Consider the following 22,139-nt stretch of genomic DNA (forward strand, 5'->3'; position numbering starts at 1 on the left):
TTAAATCTGAGAAAAACAGGAAAACGCCTAGGGCAATGAAATAAGCTATCTAGATAATATAAGTGGAGGGATGCTAAGAAAGCATAACCCAGTCAGGAAAAGAGTGTTGTCTGTGATTACAAAAATGAAGGCTGTATATAGCTTGAAATATACCAAGTATGGATAAGGGTGATGAGTGATCAGTTAGGTAATACATGCAAGAACAAGGATGGCTCGTGTGTGATGCATGAGTTATGTAGTGTATAAGGCATAAAAGAGTGCTAATTACTGACCACGAGGGAACAACGCAGGATCTACATAGCCAAATGGGAATGGACCTGATGATAACAGAAACAGCCTACCTGCACTCCAGGACTGGGTAACTGATCACTAGCCTGTCCTGCTCTGTTTTACTTATACTTCGTAATTGATTAAGGTGGTGATATATTGCCCTGAATATTTTCTTAATAAAACATTAAAATTGAGTAAGTTTAATAATTGGGTATGGACAGTTTGTTTTGCCCAATAAACTCACCTAACTCTCTGCCACACATTGGAAATTTTAATCTGTGAAAGGAGACCAATTTTTTTCTGGAATGGGAAAATGGTTTTGTGGTATTTAGATTGTATTCTGGTGCATTTGTACACACACTGTATATGGTCTGTGTGTTCTGTTATTTAATTTGACAAATACAGGACAAGTATGATCTGTAATGGCACTGAACACTCATTCACTGCAATGGGAATTACAGGTGCTCAACACTTCTGAATAAATCAGACCCAGTAAGACTACTAGAATTGTATAGGTCACCATGCAACATCTCTGGTCAAAACAGTGTGAAATTAACTTCTGTCTGTTTCTGGTTTTTTTGTTTCCACACAGTAGGAAGACTGCAACTCCAGCAAAGAGAAATTGTTAATGATTCATATAATTAACAGTGGTGACAAATAAGTTGTTCGTGAGGCAGGGAAGAAATATGATGGACATTTCTGTCCAGCATCCACTTTATATATAGCACCAGTTGAAAAATGGTTAATGCAATAATCCCACCAACCAAACTGAAGAAGTCTGGGGAAATCATTTCAGTAAAAGCTGTATGCAGTAATCTGGGGAAGCTACTTCCTAAGCATATTTATGGACAAGACTACTGCTCTAGATGAGGTGGACAACAAATAGTACCTCAAAAAATAGTGTTCAAATATCAACTCGCTAGAAATCTTCCATGTTTTTGCTCCCACAAGAAATGAGATGGAAACAAGAGTTGGCATCTTTCTTTGCATGTTGTTTATTTTCTGTCAAGCTTTTACTGCATTTGAAATATTTGTAAAGTTTGCTCTGATTCCTTAATAGCTACATTGCTTTTGTATTGCTAAAACTGATTTTTACAATGTCTGCAGACTTACATGCTCGTGTCTCGAGAGCTAGGGAAATAAATAATAACACATTTTAAAAAATACAATGCCTGAACCCAACAATAGCATCAGTTCTAGCTTTTTGATGTCCCTATATATCTAGACTCTATTAATAGAACGTATTACAGAACAGATATACTATTGACAGAGACCCATAAATCAGAGAATAAAAATAAGCCATAGATGCTTGTTGATACAAATGAAATATGACTCATTAGCTGGGCACTGTGTTAAGACCAGCAATCTTTGTGTTGATTTCTTTACTGGAAGTATATGTACCAAATTATGTGATGTAGGAACTTGGAATAGAACCTGGATTTTCTAATTTACTAACAATAAAAAATAAAGGGGGGAGGGGCATAGTTCTACCAGAACTAATGTTAGGCTAATTACAGTGCTCCAGTCCAGCCACACTGTAAGATTTACAAATAGTAGAAATGGGAATTACAATAAAAGAAATTTAACAGTGTAGTCACAGAATGTTGTCTGTGAGAAAGATGTTTAGAATGAATTTAGCCTCTTTGTTGAAAGGGCAGATGCTGGTTTCCTTACATCATCCCTGTTGAAACGATTTCATTTCCCTTCAGAAATACATGAAGTTAATGTATCTGAATTACGGCAATGCATAAGACTGTTTTTTTACACAAAACTTAATAGCTATTTATACATCAGTTATTCTATACACATTGACTTGGTTGTTGAGCTGAAGGCTATAATAAGTGTGTAATTGCAAGATGTTAAAAGATTCTCCTTTAAGCATGGATCAAGGTACCATTTAAAATACTCTTATACAGCAGTCATTTGGCCTTAATAATATGGCCTTATGGGGCAGGGGACAGGGGTTATGTAGTCATTTGGTTGCTAGAGAGAATAAATGGAATGGTTTTGATCAGTTATTAGAAATTGGCAATAAATAAAGTCCTTGTGGAGCTTTAACTGCAAATTAGCTTTGCAGTTAAAGCTGTGCATATTTATCTTTGCTTAAGATAAATAATGCAATAGTTATTTTGTAATCCCTTATCCCCATTACCTCTGGAATTGATCTCTTCCTTGGGTCTCTATGATGCCATTAACCTACATTTTAGCTTCTATAAAAACATTATGTCATCTGAATGATGAATTAGACTTGGAACTTTAAATTTACTGTACCTTTTTTGAATCATCTACCATAACAGTAATAACTCTTGACTCTAACCACTTGAAAAGAAAAGTACTTGGTTAAGTTGTTTGCATACCATCTTTCTGATAGTATGGTTTTACTTATGTTTACTTTTATTACGAATCTGGAGCTTTTGAGGCTATTAGGAGTTGCTTATTAAATGCTGTCACTGGAGCTAATGCTCTTTGGCATATAGGGTACATCAGAAGATAACCATAAAGTACCTCTATCTGCAACAGCTGTGAGTGAAGTGCATCAGTAACGACTGCTAATAAGTTGTCATTTCCAGATAAAGCAAAACTTATGGTCAGTATATTTCCCTTTAGGCTTTTTATTTATTTAAATTGAATTTAGTAATTTTGTATTAAACTACCATGGGTTCAGCTCCTGTTGCTACAGTTACAAGCTCAACAGAGTGAAAATTACCTCTGGTGCTTTTCTCACATTTGAAGGCTCTAGGAACACAGGAAGTCCAAAGATAATGACCACAGAAACAATCACAAGTACAAAGTCTTATCTGTACTACGAGTTTTATTAAAGCAATAAGTAATGTTACAATTACCTGTGCATATATAAATCCTACAAAAATGCATGCAGTGACTAAGACTGTAGTCATACTCACATCCTCAAAGATATTGGAGAGTCCAATGGATCTCTCAATAGATCAGGGATTGGCAACCTTTAGCCTGCAGCCCGCTAGGGTAACCCCCCTGGTGGGCTGCGCCAGTTTGTTTACCTGCCGCGTCCGCAGGTTTGGCTGATCGCAGCTCCCAGGGGCTGCGGTTTGCCACTCCAGGCCACTGGGGCTGCGGGAAGCAGCAATTGCCAATCATCGATAGAGGGATTGTTCCTGCTCAAGTTTCTCATGGGGTTATCCTTTGGGGTTCTCTCACTTTTACCCAACCAGGGAACCTCTCTTATCTTGTTGTTATGACCACACCTAACACCATATGCATGAGGGTTTCAACCCTCTTTTCCTTATCTGTACTTCCATCCCCCATGAATATCGGGGTGTCCCATTTTTCATAGGTTGTTCTTAGTTCCTTTCATTGTCATTAGCATCTATGCACAACATGTGTCCTTGGCAACCTGTGGTCAGGACAGAACATTCGACGATGTTACAATCAGGTGTCTTGTGGTCTTCGACAGTATATTGTAGTCTACTGCAATCTACTGTTCCAAAACATCACCTATTGGCACATTTTTTTTACAGTAATCTTGTGATTTCCTTGCATAGGGTTATTCCTTAGTCATTCACTCATGTCAAGCATTCTTAAGCCTATGGCCTAGTCTGGCTAAGGTAAAATCTTATAGGTCTGAGCCTGTAGGCTTTGCATTCCAGCAATGCTTTACTTATATACCTAATACACACTCATCACTCCTAAATACTTGTCAGCCTTATACTTCTATAAACCTACAATTTAAATCTATTTAACATGCATTGATTATATATGAAATAGCATATGAATTGACCATAACACCACATAATACAATGACAAATAGATGATAAAATGAACTAATTGGCTGCATCCCCTAGAATATAAGCTATAATTAAGCCCTTGAAAATGTAAATATCATGTATCTACTGCAGTAGCAGTTTGTGATAAATCTGCGCACTTTGGATGAGTAGTTGTATGTGAAAGAGCATCCATTGTGATTCCACACACCCCTCTCCAGAGGTGTGAGGGAACCTCCAAAATGATTTCGGGACTGATCTTGCAGTCCTTTCTCAGGTAAAGATCCCATTCCTTTCAATGACAATTCCAGATGTGACCAAATGTTGGATTAGAGCTTTGGACAGCTGGGAATGGCTTCCATGTTCTTAGAGAATCATAGAACTGGAAGGGACCTTCAGAGTCATCTAGTCCATTCCCCTGCATTCAAGGAAGAACTAAGTATTATCTAGACCGGGGTGGGCACACTTTTTGGCCTGAGGGCCACATCCAGTTTCCAGAATTGTATGGAGGGCCGGTTAGGGGAGGCTGTGTCTCCCCAAACAGCCAGGTGTGGCCCGGCCCCTGCCTCCTATCCAACACCCCCGCCCCCCACGCCCAGCCCCGCTCCTCGGCCCCTGACGGCTCCCCTGGGACTCCTGCCCCATCCAACCCCCCCTCTCATTTCTGACTTGCCCCCCCGGGACCCCTGCCCCATCCAACCACCCCTTCTCCCTGTCCCCTGACCGCCCCCGGAACCCCTGCCCCTGACTGCCACCCCATCCAACCCCCCCTCCTTCCTGACTGCCCTCCGGGGACCCCTACCCCATCCAACCCCCCTGTTCCCCGCCCTCTGACTGCCCCGACCCCTATCCACACCCCTGACCACCACCCCCAACTCCCCTGCTCTCTATCCAACCTCCCTGCTCCCTGCCCTCTTAATGCACTGCCTGGAGCACCGGCACCTGGTGGTGCTGCAGCCTTGTGCCCAAAGCACCAGGTCAGGCCGCGGCTCTGCAGCTGTGCTGCCTGGCCGCCCAGAACATTGTGCCGGTGGTGTGGCATGCTGAGGCTGCGGGGGAGGGGGGACAATGTGGGAGGGGCCAGGGGCTAGCCTCCTGGGCCAGGAGCTCAGGGGCTGGGCAGGAGGTTCCTGCGGGCTGCAGTTTGCCTGCCTCTGATCTAGACCATCCCTGACAGATGTTTGTCCAGCCTGCTCTTAAAAGATCCCCAATGATGGAGATTCCATCACCTCCCTAGGCAATTTGTTCTAGTGCTTAACCACTCTGACAGTTCGGAATTTTTTCCTAATGTCAAATCTAAGCTGCCCTTGCTGCAATTTAAGCCCATTGCTTCTTGTCCTATCCTCAGAGGTGAAGAAAAGCAATTTTTCTCCCTCCTCCTTGTAATAACCTTTTGTGTATTTGAGAACTGTTATCATGTCCCCTCTCAGTCTTCTCTTTTCCAGACTAAACAAACCCAAATTTTTCAATCTTCCCTCATAGGTCATGTTTTCTAGACCTTTAATCATTTTTGTTGCTCTTCTCTGGACTTTCTCCAATTTGTCCACATCTTCCTGAAATGTGGTGCTCAGAACTGGACACAATACTCCAGTTGAGGCCTAAGCAGCATGGAGCAGAGTGCAAGAATTACTTCTCATGTCTTGCTTACAACACTCCCGCTAATACATCCCTGAATGATGTTTGCTTTTTTTGCAACAGCATTACACTGTTGACTGTATTTAGCTTGTGATCCACTATGCCCCCCAGATCCCTTTCCCCAGTACTCCTTCCTAGGCAGTCATTTCTCATTTTGTATGTGTGCAACTCGTTGTTCCTTCCTAAGTGGAGTACTTTGCATTTGTCATTATTGAATTTCATCCTATTTACTTCAGACCATTTCTCCAGTTTGTCCAGATCATTTTGAATTTTAATCCTATCTTCCAAAGCACTTGCTTTTGATCAGTCATACTCTAGGCTGTCCTTTGACTAGAGAAAGTTTGAAATGGATGGTAATGGTTTTAATTTACTCTAAGTATAGCATATTTCAATAGTAAGACTCAATTACTTTGCTTGGCGAAGAAAACTGGAAACAGAAGTATGTAATCGTATCACACTATTTCTTGCTGCCATTGAGGCAAGAAGTGTGTAATCCTGTCACAACTAGAAGTAGAAGGTAAACTCCTTCATTTAAATTATTTCTGACAGTGACAACAATTAATTTGTGACAAAGGAAAACAATTAAAGAGCAAGAAAAAGAAACAGGAACATTAGATAAGTTCCGTCTCTGGCTGTCACTCAAGCACCTTTGTTTTCCATCCCTCTTAGCCTCCTACTTTTAGGTATCCTACAAAGTAGCAGCTGTCATAATATTAGCAGGACTATCTAATCGGCTTAGATCCCCAAGTCACTGGTTTCCATTCTTCTGCAGATGCCATGCAGTTATCAGCAATTGTAAAGTTCTTTCGTTTCAGCTGTAAGCATGGATATCCAGCTGCAATGAATGTTGCAGACCAAAAGTAGAAGTGCAGATTGTAAAATCTCTGGATCACAACTCAAGTTCCTTCGTAAAGGAGAAAAAATGTGAAGCTAGAAGGGAAAATACTAGAAGCTAGCTCCATAAAGTCGTTGATAGTCCCACTGTCTTCCAGTCCCTTGAGCACATAATTTGGATGTTCCCTTGAGCGTTTCTCTAGACCTGTACATCCAGGCCATTTCCAAATCTTTCCATTTCTTTCTCCATGATGTTTCTAAACCCTGGTCTTTTCTTCATGTACGTGCTGCCAAAACTCTCATTTGGGCACTTATCTCCTGTCTTGAATATTCCAGCCTCCTCCTGTATAGCCTTCCTGACACCCACCTCCTTTGCATGAGGTCCAATCAAAACATGACTGCTAAGATTGTCTTCCTGGCCCATTGTCATGTCATTCCCCCACTTTTTGAGCCCCTTCCTTCTCCACTCCATTGAATGAAAGCTTCTTATCCTTGCCTGTAAAGCCCTTCTAAACCTAAGCTCCATTTGGACAACAGCACCAGAATTATCTCTGGATAATTTATTTTTAAATACGATGATCTTGAAGTCTACTAGTTGTTGTTACATGGCTAGTAGTGTAGGGGCTAGAGCAATGGCGTGGCATGCAGAAGACCTGGCTTCTATTCCTGGTTCTGTAACAGGCCTGCTGTGTGATTTGGGCAAAAGAGTTCCCCTCTCTTTACCTCTGTTTCCCCACCTGCAAAAATGTGGGGTTGTGGGAGGGGAATAATACTGACCTCCTCTGTAAATTGCCATATAAGAGCTAATTATTATTATGGATCTATTTTTATCATTGCTTCTATTCCATTGCTCCTATCCCTGTTACCTCATCCTACCTTTCCCATCCAATTGATTGTTACGCCCACTTGTTGTATGTTATCTTAAAGCAGATGGAAAATTCTTCAGGCCGGAGACTATGTTTGAATCCATGTTACAGCACTCAGCACAATGGGATCCTGATCCTGACTGGGGCTTTTGAACACTATTATACTACAAATTGTGTGTGTGTGTGTGTGTGTGTGTGTGTGTGCACACGCGTGCATGTGCATACGTATGTGCACATAAAAATAATCATGTCAAATTTCAACATCTTTTGTGTGCTGAAGAAGGGTAGTGATGTTGTGCTATTGTGCATAAGCTGATTGCCACAGAGTAGAGTGTTGCATTTTTCTGCATGTTATACTAACAATACTTAACCCTTCTGTTGAGGCTTCTATCCAAAGATCTCAAAGTGGCTTAGAAACATTAATGACTTTACTCACCGGAGTACTATGGGGCTAATTGTTTTATTATGCTTACTGGACTAGATTTTCAAAATTGACTAGTGAATTTGGGTGCCTCAGATTTTAGGTGTTCAGCTTGAGATGCTTTGGACGGGGCTTGAACTTCAGAGTGGTGGATGCTCAACTTGGCCATTCAAAATAACTTGTCACTTTTGAGTGTCTTGGCCATCATGTGTACCATATACACCATTGCAGAAGTGGACATAGGCACTGAACTTCTTCTGAAACATGACAAAGTTGTCACTGTTGTAAGCAACTGCAGAACTTGGTGCACTTAATGGTGTGATCCATTATAGCAAATCCAGTCCTCATGTATTTTACCTTTGACTTTGCTTCTGTGGATGTTTAAGCATGAGCATTAAGTACTGTCAGTTTAGAAAACGCAGAACTGGAAATTTTAGTTTGAAACATATGTATGGTAATTTATTACCCTGAACGGTTAGGATTTTATACGGGTTGAGGCTAGAACTGGGTGAATTTTTTCAGATGAATTTTTTTTTGCCCCAAAACGCAGATTCAGGTCAACTGAAACATATTTTTGAATTGGTATTGATTTTGGCAAATTGTTTTGGACTGAATGAAAAAAGAAAAAAAATTGAAATGTTGAAATGATTCATTTAATCAAAAAGGAAACATTTCACATTTTCAGTCTAGATTCACAAAGGGAGTTTGCCACCATTCACAAAGCAGCAATTATAAGGTATTCTGGGAAGATATCTCTCAATCTCTTCTTGAAGCTATTCTACTTTGAATAAAACACTTAAATAGTCATTGGCCAGAAAAAGAGAGTGAGAATGATTCCATTGCCTACTGATTAGGACATTCACCTGGGCAGGGGAAGACCTGGGTTCCAGTTCTTGCTCCAGAGCAGGGATTCAGACATGAATCTCCTACAGCACAGCTGTGTGCCCTAACCACTAGGCTAAAGGTTATAAGGGACGGCTCCTCTTCTTTGGGTTTTTTTTTATTTGTGTTTGTTTAGTGAATGTAGCCTCTCATTTCCTTCACTTTAATTAAAATACCCAAACTAAAAAGTTTCATTTTCTAGTTGAGCAAAATGTTTAATTTGACCCCCCAAAATTGTTTCCAACTTTTCAGATTTCTCAAACACACAGACATGCACACACAAACTTTGATTCTGGTCAACTGGGAGAAGTTTTTCAGAAATTCCAGCAAACCTAAAAATCAGTTATTCATACAGCTCTAGTTGATACCGCTAATAAACATGAACCAGAGAGATGGACGTTCTGGCTTTGGTATAGCAGAATCCATTAAGTAGTTAGATCTCTTTACTGAGTGGAACATGTACAATAAAAAAATAATCTCATGCTAATTTAAGATGAAATAGTAGAGTAGACTGACACATACCAAAGAACAATTTTTATTATCAATAATGGGCATTCTAATAAAAAGCAGGTCAATAAAAAGAAAACACATTAAAAATTCCATCATTGTAAAGCCATTAGCTGAAAGTAGTACTGCTTCTTGCTGTTATTAAAGTGGAGAAGTTGTCACAGGGGATTTACTGGCTATCACTCACTTGGAAGTCAGCATTCATTTTCCCACAGATTTCAGTAAGGCCTTTACAGCAGCTATATATCTGAGTTTTGGGATGACTAAAATTTCATTTATAAGATAAGATTATAACATGCAAGGCAAATATTTGCCTCCTATTTTATTTGTTTTTAAATATATATATATATATATATCTTCTATAATAGATTTAAAGTTTGTACCTTTTCCTTATTAGTTTACTTGTCATAGAAACAGTTTGGTCTTATTTGTTGCTTTAAGGAACAATAAAACTCAGTATTTCAAAGACAAATTTAGAAATGTCTGGGAGATATTTTCCATTTTAATCTGTACTTGGTTTTGTTTGTGTGTTTTCCCCCACACAGGAGGATACAGATCATAATTATTATACTTCCAGGACATACGGCCCATTTGATTCTGTCAGCCGGGATTTGTGGGTGAACATAGACCAAATGGAAAAAGACAAAGTGAAGATCCACGGGATTTTGTCCAATACCCATCGGCAAGCAGCAGTAAGGGATTCGCTATACATTGATACTCTCCCTCTTTGACTGGCTTTGATATTTTTCTCCTATGACTGACACATCAATAATTATCTAGGACAACTTCTACTAAAGGTGGTTCACCTCTGCATTTATAGCTCAGAGCTCTGGATGTCTGTACAATGCTGTGATAAAAAAATATATATGTTGCTTTAGTGCATCTGCTGCAAGTGTCCCTTGGGGAATATTTTCCTCAAGGAACTTTTTCCAGATGAACTGAAAATTCACCTTAGTTGTGTTCGAGGTTAGATCAAAAACTATGATGCACAAAGCAATCCTGCTGCTGTTGAAGTCAGTGGGAATTTTGCCCCTGGATTCACTGACATCAGGTTTGGGCTCAAGATTAAATTGCTTAACTCTTGTTTTTAACCCCAACAGGGAGTAGACTTGCATTTACATTTTAAATTTGTATGAAGTGCCAGCCACATCTTCCTTTTGAGAACTCTTAAATTCTTGCCAAAATATTATGATTTAAACTCTTTTTTGTCAAATGACGATAGCTAAAGTGGCAGATGTAATTCCATTTCCAGATTAGAAATCTACGTTGGCTACTTCCAGTCACACTATCCTGTACCATGAATACAAAAATAAGTAGCTAGCATACAATTATAATTGGATGCTGCATGATTTCCAAGTTGTATTCCCATGTCTGACCAACTACTGGAAACTGCCTGAACAGAAGAACCAATATGGGCATTAATTAAATAAGGAACATTAAGATTCTGTGTTGTGACTCAAAGTTCTTGCTTCATCTACTACCCAGTTAGTTGCAACAATGAGATGAGGTTCTGACAGTTGAAAAAACTCCAGGTAGTAGCTTTGCTTGATAGCTCAATGGTTCTTAAACATGCAAGAGGGGCCTTCTGAGGCTGAGAGAACAAAAACAAAGCTAAAATTCTTTTCTCCAGTGGGTTCTGTCATATTATTTCCCATAGCCAATAAACCTACCAGTGAGGTGACAAGCTCAGAGGGAAATAGGAGACAGACGAATCACTGTGGGATTTAGTTCAGAGTTCAAAAACCGAGGAAGGTAATAAATCCAGTAGATTTAGGCTGACAAAGGACAGCATTCAGGCAATCTTTTGCCTAGCCAAAAGGTCAAAATAAATAGCTAAGAAGTCTGTAAGGGGCTGGGGATAATGGAAATAAAGGGGTTGAGACAGTTTCCTATCTTTGGGATGAATTTAATAAAGCTCTGTATCAGTTATCTGTGACTTTTGCACACATTCTAAGTCAGTTCGTGGGGCTGGGGGCTGGGAAGTGTGCCACAAATAAGAATCTTTCATGGTTTTGCTACTCTGCCAAAGGCTTCTTCTCGTGAGCACTCTCTTCACCTGAGTTGGGGAAAAGACTGAAAAAATGCAAACTTTGTACAAAAGAACTAACAATACCTTTCCCAGAGTTGAATATTTTCCTAACAAGAAACACTCTGGCAATAGCTGGGGCCCTAAATCTAGGGTTAAATTAAAATTAGAAATGTTACATAATATTGTTTGGCAGCCTTCTCCTGGCATTATTTTTTTCTCTGAATGCACATGTTAACTTGTAAGCACACTTGTTTCAACTTGGACCATTGTGGCTAAGCATGAGAAATTTCAGTCCAAGAGCAAAATTTTGTGGAAGTTGTGAGGGAGTGAATCCAGAGGGTTAGAATGGACTGACACTTAAAATGCTGCAGTGTCACAGCTGCACCATACTGCAGTGCTTCAGTGAAGACACTACCTATGCTGGCGGGAGGGGTTCTCCCATCGGCGTACGTACTCCGCCTCCCTGAGAGGCAGTAGCTAGATCAGTGGGAGAATTCTCCCATTGACCTAGAGCTGTCTTCACTGAGGGTTAGGTCAGTTTAACTGTGTCTTCATGCCCCTAAGGGCTTGTTTTCACTGTGAACATCCAGGAAAATTAATCCAAATTAACTAAAGATGTGAATTTGAAGTGGATTAGTTAAACCATATTAAACCAAAGTGAATTAAACTAAACCAAATTAAGGTCCCTTTAATTCTGATTAACAGCATCCACACAGGGATGTAATGTGGTTTAACTAATCCATTTCATATTCACCTCAGAGAGTAACAGTGAATCCACCTGCTTTGTGTCCATAATAGATAGATATGTAAGTAATGATGTTTGCCCACAAAATTCAATTATAGGCATAAAAATCCAGGTATAGATTTTGCTATTGTTTTTAAGACCTCTCTTGAGACCTCTGTTTTATGTCCTCTCTTAAAGATGGATAAGTACCAATGAATCTACCGGTAAGGTTTTATTTCTCTGTGTGTAATTGATTTGTATTTGCATGTTGGATCCACCAACACCCACATATGCTGCATGGCTCAGCTGTCATGGAATGATAGTCTGGAATTGGACACATTCTACTACCTGGCTCCTACATGGATATTTTACAGGAAAATTTTAAAAATAACTCTCTATACTAAAAGCCTTTTAATGAATTATGCTTTTAATGTTGCTTTCATAATTCACTCGGCTTTCTGCTAACCCAGGGACCAAGACTTTTAGTTCAAAGGGTAAAAAATAGTAATTCTAAAAGACTGATTATAGTTAAGTCAAGATTCTAATCTTGCATCTAGAGAAAAGGAATGTGGGCTATAGTTGTACTTGACACCAGTTCATAGCTTTATGCTTCCTTACAAATGATCACCGTGATGACTTTTGAAAAAATAAGAAACCACAAAACTAGTATAGTATTTAAAATGCCAAATGGGCGGTCTGGTTGGAGCTTGGCAGAAACATCTCTCATCTCCTTGTGCAGAGATGAAACTCCTTCATTACTCAATGAAAGGTCAATTCACACATCTTGCTGAGACTTAGTGATTTAGATGCTGATGACTTCTTAAGCATCATTCTTTAGTATAGGAAAACAAGGATTCAGATTTGCTTAAAAGCTCAGTGTTAATGCATTTTATAATTTGGGGATTCTGAACAGATGTAATAAAGCTTGAACATATTGTATCAACTTGTAAACCGTTCGGAGCTTGAGGTCATAATGAACTAGAAAGGTAATTTTGCAAAACTATAATTTGGAAAGATTCATTGGACACTTAGTTTTCCCTAGATTCACAGTAAGATCTCAAATTTGACCTCCTGCCTCAATGTTTCAATAATTTGGCAATCTAAATGTTCTCATTTCTTGGATGAGAACTTCTGCTATTTTTGTAATTTTAATTTTTAAACGTTTTTTCAATAAATTACTGTTTGGAATTTTGACACTGAAATTTGTATCCTGAGAGATGTTTGGGTTTGTTTACCTTCCACTTCCCTAATATAGTGGTTTATTATCGTAAGGTAGCTCATTAGTGTTTGCATTTGTTTATTTTTAAAAATAAAACATTAGTTGTGAAAAAATAGGTAATTAGAAATGATAAAATAAGACAGAGAAATTAGAAATTATGAAAATTTAGAAAAAAAATAGAAAAATTCCAAAGTAAGAAATTGTACTTTCCTAATGGATATAAGGAAGGAAAATGAGGTACAAGCCTGCAGTTATATATAGTGTCATTTCAAAGTTGTGCAGCTATTAGGACAGATGTAACTACCTGTATACAGGACATTAATAATGCCCACCTCACGGCCATGCTGGGATATCATTTCTGTAATAACTGCCTATAGAACACAATGATATCTATAGGACTGACACATCAAGAAATCAGTGTTTCTGACATGGCAATTTGCCTGTAAGTATTTTCTGTATGATTCCTTCTGGGAATGCTAAGAATTATGGTATCACCTTTCTTCCACCATCACCTCAAAATAACTAATGGACAAAATACCTGTTCAGTCTACAAGTAAATAAATGTGTTCTGCAATACTGAAAGAAACATATAGCTTCTGAGTTGCCCATACCATTTCTTACTCTTGTTTTTCAAGGGAAAAGGAACAATGAAGATTAGCCATGAAGTGTGTCAGTTCTAAGTCCTGCACTATCAATGCTTAATGATATTATTCCGCAGTTCTCATTGGAATCATGAACAGTCAATTAATACAGTCTTCCTTTGTTTCTATTCTATCTTTGAAAATAAAAAGGATTATATTTTCCCATCTACAACTCTTTCTCAACATTTTTATTTATTCTTTTTATTTGTCATTAACATTTTGGCAATAAAATTAAACTCCAGTTGTGATTTGGATGCACAGATTCATTGGTAGGGCATCTAATAACAGATTTGCTGAATCAGGAAGGTACCAGATATTTAGTGAATACACAATTCTCTTTTGTGCACACAAATTCTATCACCTGTGCATGGAAAGAGCTTCTCTCCTGCTGAGAATATCAACCCTACAGCATTATAACTGCAAAAGTTCATATAAGCTTTCCAGCTGGAAAGGTGAGCATGTCTTAAATGATGGTTGTCCTTAAAAATACACCTTTAAAAACAGACGTTTATGCCCTGTATTACAGATGATTATTTAAATCCTAATATTGTATTAAACAGATATTACAGTTCCAGGATTTAGGGCCCAACTGTACAAATGAAATCAATGAGAGCTCAATATTTGTTGAATGGGCACAGGATGGGTCTTTTAATAGTACAGCTTTTAATTCAGAGTCCTGCTATATTGCTAAGGGGGCACAGTTGTTTGCCAAAGTGATTCTAAATTGTTGTAAAAGCTATTCTAAATGAGCTGAACAGGAGTAAGGGGAGATATAGGTAGAAATAACAATCGTTAATGTTAAGCAAAAAATAAAAAAAATTAAAAACCCTCTACTTTCTGGTCTGGGCAGAAAGAAATAGTCTGGAGGCAAGACTTAGAACAGTGAATATTTAAAGAAGTATGTTGAAGATGTAGATACTTAAAAGGAAATATGAATGGGCTTATAAGAAAGGAAGAAAAAAGTAAGATAATTATAAACCAAAGTGGAGAGAGAAGAAATAAATACTGCTATGCTGGTCACTCACAAGTGACCATATCTATTTAAACAGCAAAATCTGCTGCTGCTTTACTCCTTTTTTATGAGTACATATTTTTCTTACCCAATACTGGGGGGCTTGTATGTTTTACCTGTGTCCCTCAGTATTGTTTTGGTCAGAAAATTTGGCATTTTTAAGCTGTGCTGTTGGAAATAATGTATAACAGAAGAAGCACATGGACAATAGAGTATGTACATTAATATACCATGTTTGTCAACAAAGAAAACATGTCGGGAAAAAGCTGTTCACATATTGTCATTAGATGTGCCATCTTGCCTTGAAGTATTCAGTTTATATATAGAGAGAGAGAGTCTACATAGTCCAATTAGCACAATGAAAATGCGTTTTGCTGTTCCAGTTGTAAACAAAAAAAGTAATAACAAATCCCTTCAAAATTCTGGTTTCCATTTAAGAGGAAAGAAAATCTAATTTCAAGTCACTGTAATCTTCAGTGGTTAATTTCATGCCAAATAAGTCATTAAAAATCTCTGATGGCTGGAGAAACTAATCCTTTTGCAAGGGAGCCAAATTCAATCCAAAGGTAGTATACAAATTAAAAACAAGACAGAAGTAGGCTTAGAAAAATACATTTGAAGGATATTTTAAATACAGACCATTGCCTGTAATTGATGGAGTGGACAAATATTAGGGTATGTTGTAATATTCAGGTACTATTATAGCCATGAAATAATGATGGTTGTCATACTAAGAAAAAAGGCAGAAATAACCTTGCTTAGTGGAAACCCTTCCCAAACATGATGATTACCCATACCGAATAGAATCATCCATTTAGTGGGGCTGTATTTTTTTTTAATTAGTAGTGTAGATCCTATGTTTCCATGTGTTGTGCTTTCAGGCCTTTAGCTCGTACACTTTTTTTTCCTCCAATTTAACCACTGGGGATTCCAAATGAGGGATGGCAAGGCTGCTTTAAAAATGGCAGGAATAAATGGGTTAATCACATTTTGAAGTGGAGGGCTCTTCGTTTTTCTCTTCCTATTTTTCACATTATTGATTTTTCTTTTTTGGTGTTGTTCCTTGCAGAGAGTGAACCTGTCCTTCGATTTTCCATTTTATGGCCATTTCCTACGTGAAATTACTGTGGCAACTGGGGGTAAGTGGCTTTCTACCCATTCACTTTAAGGAATCTGACAAGAGTTTTCTGCAGCTGTTTAAAAATGCCTTTTCTTCAGATGTCAAGAGATAAAGTGTAGTATTTATTTGGGAAATATTCCTTTCCACAGAAAGCACATAACAAAATAATTGTCATGTTGGAAAAACCTCCAGCTGCTCAAGTGAAACTGATCTAAAAGTGTTTTCAGTAGGAAAACAAATAGTGTGAATAATTTCCTGTTTAAGTATTTCCCCATTCTCCTTTTGTTTTTACTTCCTTTTGTGATCAGAGCTATAATGCTGGTTATGGAAATTGGTCAGAAGCCACAAAGGAGGGGAAACATAAGCAGGGGAGAAACAAAATGATTTTTTTTCAATTCCAGATTTTTTTTCTTTTGCTGACCTCTGGAAAAAGTAGAGACGGGCCTAAACTACATCCCCTATTCCGAGACCCATCCCCCAGTTCTGGGGAAGATTTTATACAGATCCAACCTTTGTGGCTTGGGCTTATCTGTATAATGGGCCTGACTCAAAACTTTGGGAAAACTTGGATTTGGATCTGAACATCATAGCATAGGCCCATTTCTGTTAACAGATTTACAATTTCTGAGGCAGTGTATCCAACTAGAGGGTTCAATGCAGGTAGAGGAAAGTCTGTTAGGAAAGCTACTAGTGAGATGAGAGAGTGGCACAGCTCAGCGGAGAACTGGGCTCACTGTTTGTGGAAGTTAGTGGTGGGCAGTTGTGACATTGACCAGGGTATAATCTGGACTGTTAAACAGCTGTGTCCCCTCAATTCTCCAGCCTTTTACCCTGTTTTGCTGTAAGAACCGCTCCTGTTCTGGTTACATAGCCTCTAGCATGCAAAACCACTCCCAGCTGAATTATGAGAATGCTCTGGCCAGTCACTCCTGAATTATATCACAGGGTGACACCAGGATACTTCCAGTCCCAGACTCTCCTCCAGAAACGTGTATCGTACTGCCTGCCCCTTCCTTTTGGACACTACAAATTCATAGAAAGTCCGTCATTTCAATAATTAAAAATGTTGTGCAGGGACCCTGTTATCTCAAATGGACATTCCAAATGCATCAATCCAAACACACTGGTTTAGATAAAACAATTCTATTAACTACAGAAAGATAAATTTTAAGTGATTACAAGTATTGAGGCATAAAAGTCTGAATTGGCTACATAAAAATAAAAGGTAAAACACAAATTAATATGACAGGTTTCAGAGTAACAGCCGTGTTAGTCTGTATTCGCAAAAAGAAAAGGAGTACTTGTGGCACCTTAGAGACTAACCAATTTATTTGAGCGTGAGCTTTCGTGAGCTACAGCTCACTTCATCGGATGCATACCATGGAAACTGCAGCAGACTTTATATATACACAGAGAATATGAAACAATACCTCCTCCCACCCCACTGTCCTGCTGGTAATAGCTTATCTAAAGTGATCATCAGGTTAGGCCATTTCCAGCACAAATCCAGGTTTTCTCACCCTCCACCCCCACACACAAATTCACTCTCCTGCTGGTGATAGCCCATCCAAAGTGACAACTCTTTACACAATGTGCATGATAATCAAATTGGGCCATTTCCTGCACAAATCCAGGTTCTCTCACTCCAAGAGTGGTCAGTTTGGATGAGCTATTACCAGCAGGAGAGTGAGTTTGTGTGTGTATGGGGGTGGGTTTTTGGAGGGGGGTGAGGGAGTGAGAGAACCTGGATTTGTGCAGGAAATGGCCCAATTTGATTATCATGCACATTGTGTAAAGAGTTGTCACTTTGGATGGGCTATCACCAGCAGGAGAGTGAATTTGTGTTGGGGGGTGGAGGGTGAGAAAACCTGGATTTGTGCTGGAAATGGCCTAACCTGATGATCACTTTAGATAAGCTATTACCAGCAGGACAGTGGGGTGGGAGGAGGTATTGTTTCATATTCTCTGTGTATATATAAAGTCTGCTGCAGTTTCCACGGTATGCATCCGATGAAGTGAGCTGTAGCTCACGAAAGCTCATGCTCAAATAAATTGGTTAGTCTCTAAGGTGCCACAAGTACTCCTTTTCTTTTTACAAATTAATATCTTAACAAGCTAAGTGAATTTAAAGCAAAAAGGTCTCTCTTACCACATGTTCAAGCAGTCTTACTGGCTGAATCTTTCAGACAGGATCCCTCCCCAGTCCAATGATTCTTCCTTTGCCTTTAAAGTGTGGATGCTGTGAGTAGAGATGAAGAAAGAGATGAATTGGGGCTTCTCTTCTGATTTTTTATAGTTGTCTTTTCCCTTTGAAGATCATCTCCACTTGGGGTTCAGGAGACACGAGGTCTTGGGGATGGGAATCTTCATCTGCTTTTTTTTTTTGCCAATATATAAATTTCTCACTCACATCCTTCTTCCTGCCAAAGAAAGGCTGCTTAACCAAATCATAGTCCATTTGATTTTATTCACACTTGGCTGAGGTGTTGGCTAACCTTCTGTCTCTGGGGAACTGGTTGTTTCCCCAGACTTGGATCATATCTTATACAGTAGAATGTTAGAACTTTACATACAATGTCACCATGCATATTTACCAGGACAATAATGTTCAGCAGATTATGAGTTTTCAAATTATACCTGTGTGACACTTTGTACCCCAAAGCAGCACCATGGCACCCCTATATTTACAATGGTTATATGATTATGATATGTTTTGTAAAAAAATGCCTTGTAAAGTATCATTTTAAAAAGTCTTAATCTGTTGAACATTAATATCCTGTTGAATTGTATGTGTTATCATTGTATGTGGAGTTACGAAGTTTTGTTATGTGTAGGTTCCTGAAATATGTTATGAAGTTGGAAACACCCAGGCCCATTAAGGGGAATACACACTCACAGGCACTACCCCAGGTACTGTATACATTGGAGACCTCTCAGAGAGAGCATGTAGACAATGGAGGCTGCTTGACTCACAACATAGCAAAAGATCTTTCCAGCAACCTGGAGGAACCTATAAAGGAGGGGAAGTGACATCATCATTTGTCCTCACTCCCCTCACATCTCAACACCTGGAAAGACATCTGGAGAACAAAGACTTTGAGCAGGGAAGGTGGTCCCAGGCTAGAAAGAAGAATCCTAACTTGTGTGTTAAGAAACTATACCATCAGGCTAAGACACTGCTTGATTCGAATTCTGTCTAGTTTATAAAATTCAGATTGTGGTTTTACTTTTATTTCCTAGGTAACCATTTTTAATCTGTACGCTTATTACTTATAATCACCTTCTGTAGTTAATAAATCTGTTTTATATTGTAGCTAAAACAGTGGGTTTTGCTTGAAGTGCATGGGAAGTCTGCTCAGGAACAAGAGATGGTGCATGTCCTCTCCACATTGAGGGAGGGGTGGACTGGGTAATAAATTTACGCTGGTCAGGCTTCTGACCAGGGCAAGATGGTACAGCTCTGGGGTCCCAGGCTGGGGAGATGTGGGGAATTGGCTCTCAATTGTTGGTTCATGAGTGGCTAGGAGAAGCATTCATGTAATTCAGCTGGGTGTGTCCCTGCCTGTGGATGTCTGTGTGAGTGCAGGACCTGGAGAGGTTTGCATCTTGTCAAAGCATCACAATGTGAGAGGGAGCCCAAGTTGGTAAGACAGAGGACTCAGCTGTTCCCCAGTTCCAGGTTGAACCCTGGGGAACCTGTCACAACCTCACAAGGCATATTTTGTACAAAATTTATCACAGTCTTGTAAAAAGGGTGAACATAGAGGTACAGACTGTCACAGCAGTGTGGTAGTTGCTTGTTACCAAGAGTACCAGTTTTCCAAGTCAGTAGCTGCTGACTGCCCCATTTCCATTGTGCAGATAAAGGCTTGGTACCTTGGATGAGACATAGTTAGTCTCCCTCCAGATGCAACAGAATTCTTATGCGTGCTGATTGAGCTTGTAGAAAGGGCTGTGTGTTCAGGTTCAGGTTTTGATTCACCATGTAGTCTCAGAGTATGGGGAATTTTTTCCTTTACCATATACGAACTGTGTGTATGCTTAGGACCCAATCCTGTGAATAGTTTTGCACAGTAATCTGCCTTGCAGTGCAATGTAACTGTGACCTCATCCTTCCTCTAGGAATACATAACACATTGCACACTTAACGTATGTACATATGTCAACTTTGAATACTCGCTAAGGTTGTAATCAACGTGTGGGAGATGAATCTCTCCTTTGAAGAGGGGTTCTTTCTCTGTGGGAGAAATCTCCTTGAAAAGAGGGAGAACTCTTTAACTGTCATTGGAAATGTGCTGTGTGACCCAGAACTGGGTATTTCCTTGTTCTTAAGGGTTTGCATTGCTTAACCAGTCTTAATCCCTTTTCAACATAGTTGTTTTATGGAGTTTTCTGTTTCCTGTATAGTGCTGTCATTGAGTTTGTTGAATGAGATTTTTCACTTAGTATTTCAATGAGCTCTGGTCATTGTTGCTGGAAAGTTGTATACTAACATGGTCTTTAAATTGAAAAAATTGTAAAGGGGGAGGAAAGGACTAAAACAAGCAGATTCAATGGCACATTAAATCCTCATGATGGTGAAATTTTGTGGGTGCCCTGTCTACCCAACAGCTTTTCACCTATTTCACCCATAGGAAAATCACTGCTTCAGAGTTGGCTATTGAAGACACTGCGTAGATGTAGACCTTCTTTCAGTTTCATCTGTTAAACTAAAATTAGGTGCTGCTTCTGAGTAGTCTTGATGAGAAGTTATTGTGTTTGGCTCAACAAAGAAGTGGGAATGAAATTATTGGTTTGGGGATTTAATGTGTCATTGTCCATTTCAACAAGGTTACTGAATTTATGACTAGGAGGTAAAACTGTTTCAAGCGTTTTTAACATAATTCATCATGTACAGCTCTTAAAGAGGTCAACATCTGTCATATGTGATTCCCGTATATGTTAACGGTGATATTTATTTATTTATTTATTAATGCTTTCTGAATACCACTGGAGGGCTTCAGGTCTTTAATAATAGAAGGTATCATCATAAGTTGCTCAGTGTCAGTTGACTGTGAAATTTCCTAGAAACTTATGGCCAACAGGTTTTTTTATTCCTTTGCTCAGGTTTTTTGATAATTTCATGCTAAACCTACCTGAACTGTGACCTGTCCTGTGTATAGGCAGGAGGGAGCTAAGCACAAGGAGCCTCTCTTCCTCTGCTCGCCAATGCCAACTAGCAGATCTAGCTGGCTGAGCAGCAGGGTGCACACTCCCTGTGGAGCTCTGGGAGGAATTGTGCCAGGAGACCCAATCCTTCCCAAAGCTGTCCCGGGGCTTTGGTGGCTTCAAATCCTCCTCAACGCAGTGGCTTTTTATTTTTTTTTTGTATTAATTTTCCATGCTAATAGCACTAATAGCTCTTCACTGTTTTCTCTTTGTATGTGGCAAGCTTTTTCATAGATATTTCATAAATATTTAAGTCAGAAGGGACCATTATGATCATCTAGTCTGACCTCCTGCACAACACAGGCCACAGAATTTCACCCACCACTCCTGCAAAAAACCTCACACCTATATCTGTGCTATTGAAGTCCTCAAATCGTGGTTTAAAGACTTCAAGGAGCAGAGAATCCTCCAGCAAGTGACCCGTGCCCCATGCTACAGAGGAAGGCGAAAAACCTCCAGGGCCTCTTCCAATCTGCCCTGGAGGAAAATTCCTTCCCGACCCTAAATATGGCGATCAACTAAACCCTGAGCATATGGGCAAGATTCATCAGCCAGCTTTGTAATTCATTGCTCTATGTTTTCAAATGGAGACCTGTGTCATCTAGTGTAAGTTCCTTAGCAGGCTCTTTTCCTGTTCCCACATCTGACCAACAACAGAGCATTTCTCTTCAATAATACCCGTTGCTGTGTCTTCTAGCATAGTTATGCAGGGTGGCAGGAAGTACAGCCTCTGGTAATTCATATGTTAGCCCCCAAGTCTTATCTTGATTACTAGGCTCTAATGAGGTTTTGGAGTTTGTGTCACTACCCTTAGGGTCATAAAGTTTGTTTCCAGTCTTTCCATGGAACAAAAAGATACTGCTATAAAAATGTATTCTGCAAAGGAAGGATTTTACTAAAGTCAGTGTGTGGCTTGAAGACCGTGGGAAGGTCACCTGTTTCCAGTTTTAACACAGCTACTTGGTAATAACAAAAAGGTTGTGCATGTGAAGTGAAAATGATGTTTGATCATGAAACCGTCTTCAGAACCATAA

The 22,139-nt window shown here is 39.3% G+C and overlaps 1 protein-coding gene across 1 annotated transcript in view; it reads left to right on the forward strand.

The window, feature by feature from the left end:
- PLXDC2 (plexin domain containing 2) overlaps positions 1–22,139 on the forward strand; it is a 408,784-nt gene that overhangs the window by 214,350 nt on the left and 172,295 nt on the right. The window contains exons 3-4 of the mRNA XM_077809446.1: positions 9,698–9,844; positions 15,847–15,916. Of these exons, the coding sequence (XP_077665572.1) occupies positions 9,698–9,844; positions 15,847–15,916 (217 nt within the window). The remainder of the gene's footprint in view (positions 1–9,697; positions 9,845–15,846; positions 15,917–22,139) is intronic.

Source organism: Eretmochelys imbricata, chromosome 2 (genome assembly GCF_965152235.1).
Source record: "Eretmochelys imbricata isolate rEreImb1 chromosome 2, rEreImb1.hap1, whole genome shotgun sequence".
NCBI classification, from domain to species: Eukaryota; Metazoa; Chordata; order Testudines; family Cheloniidae; genus Eretmochelys; species Eretmochelys imbricata.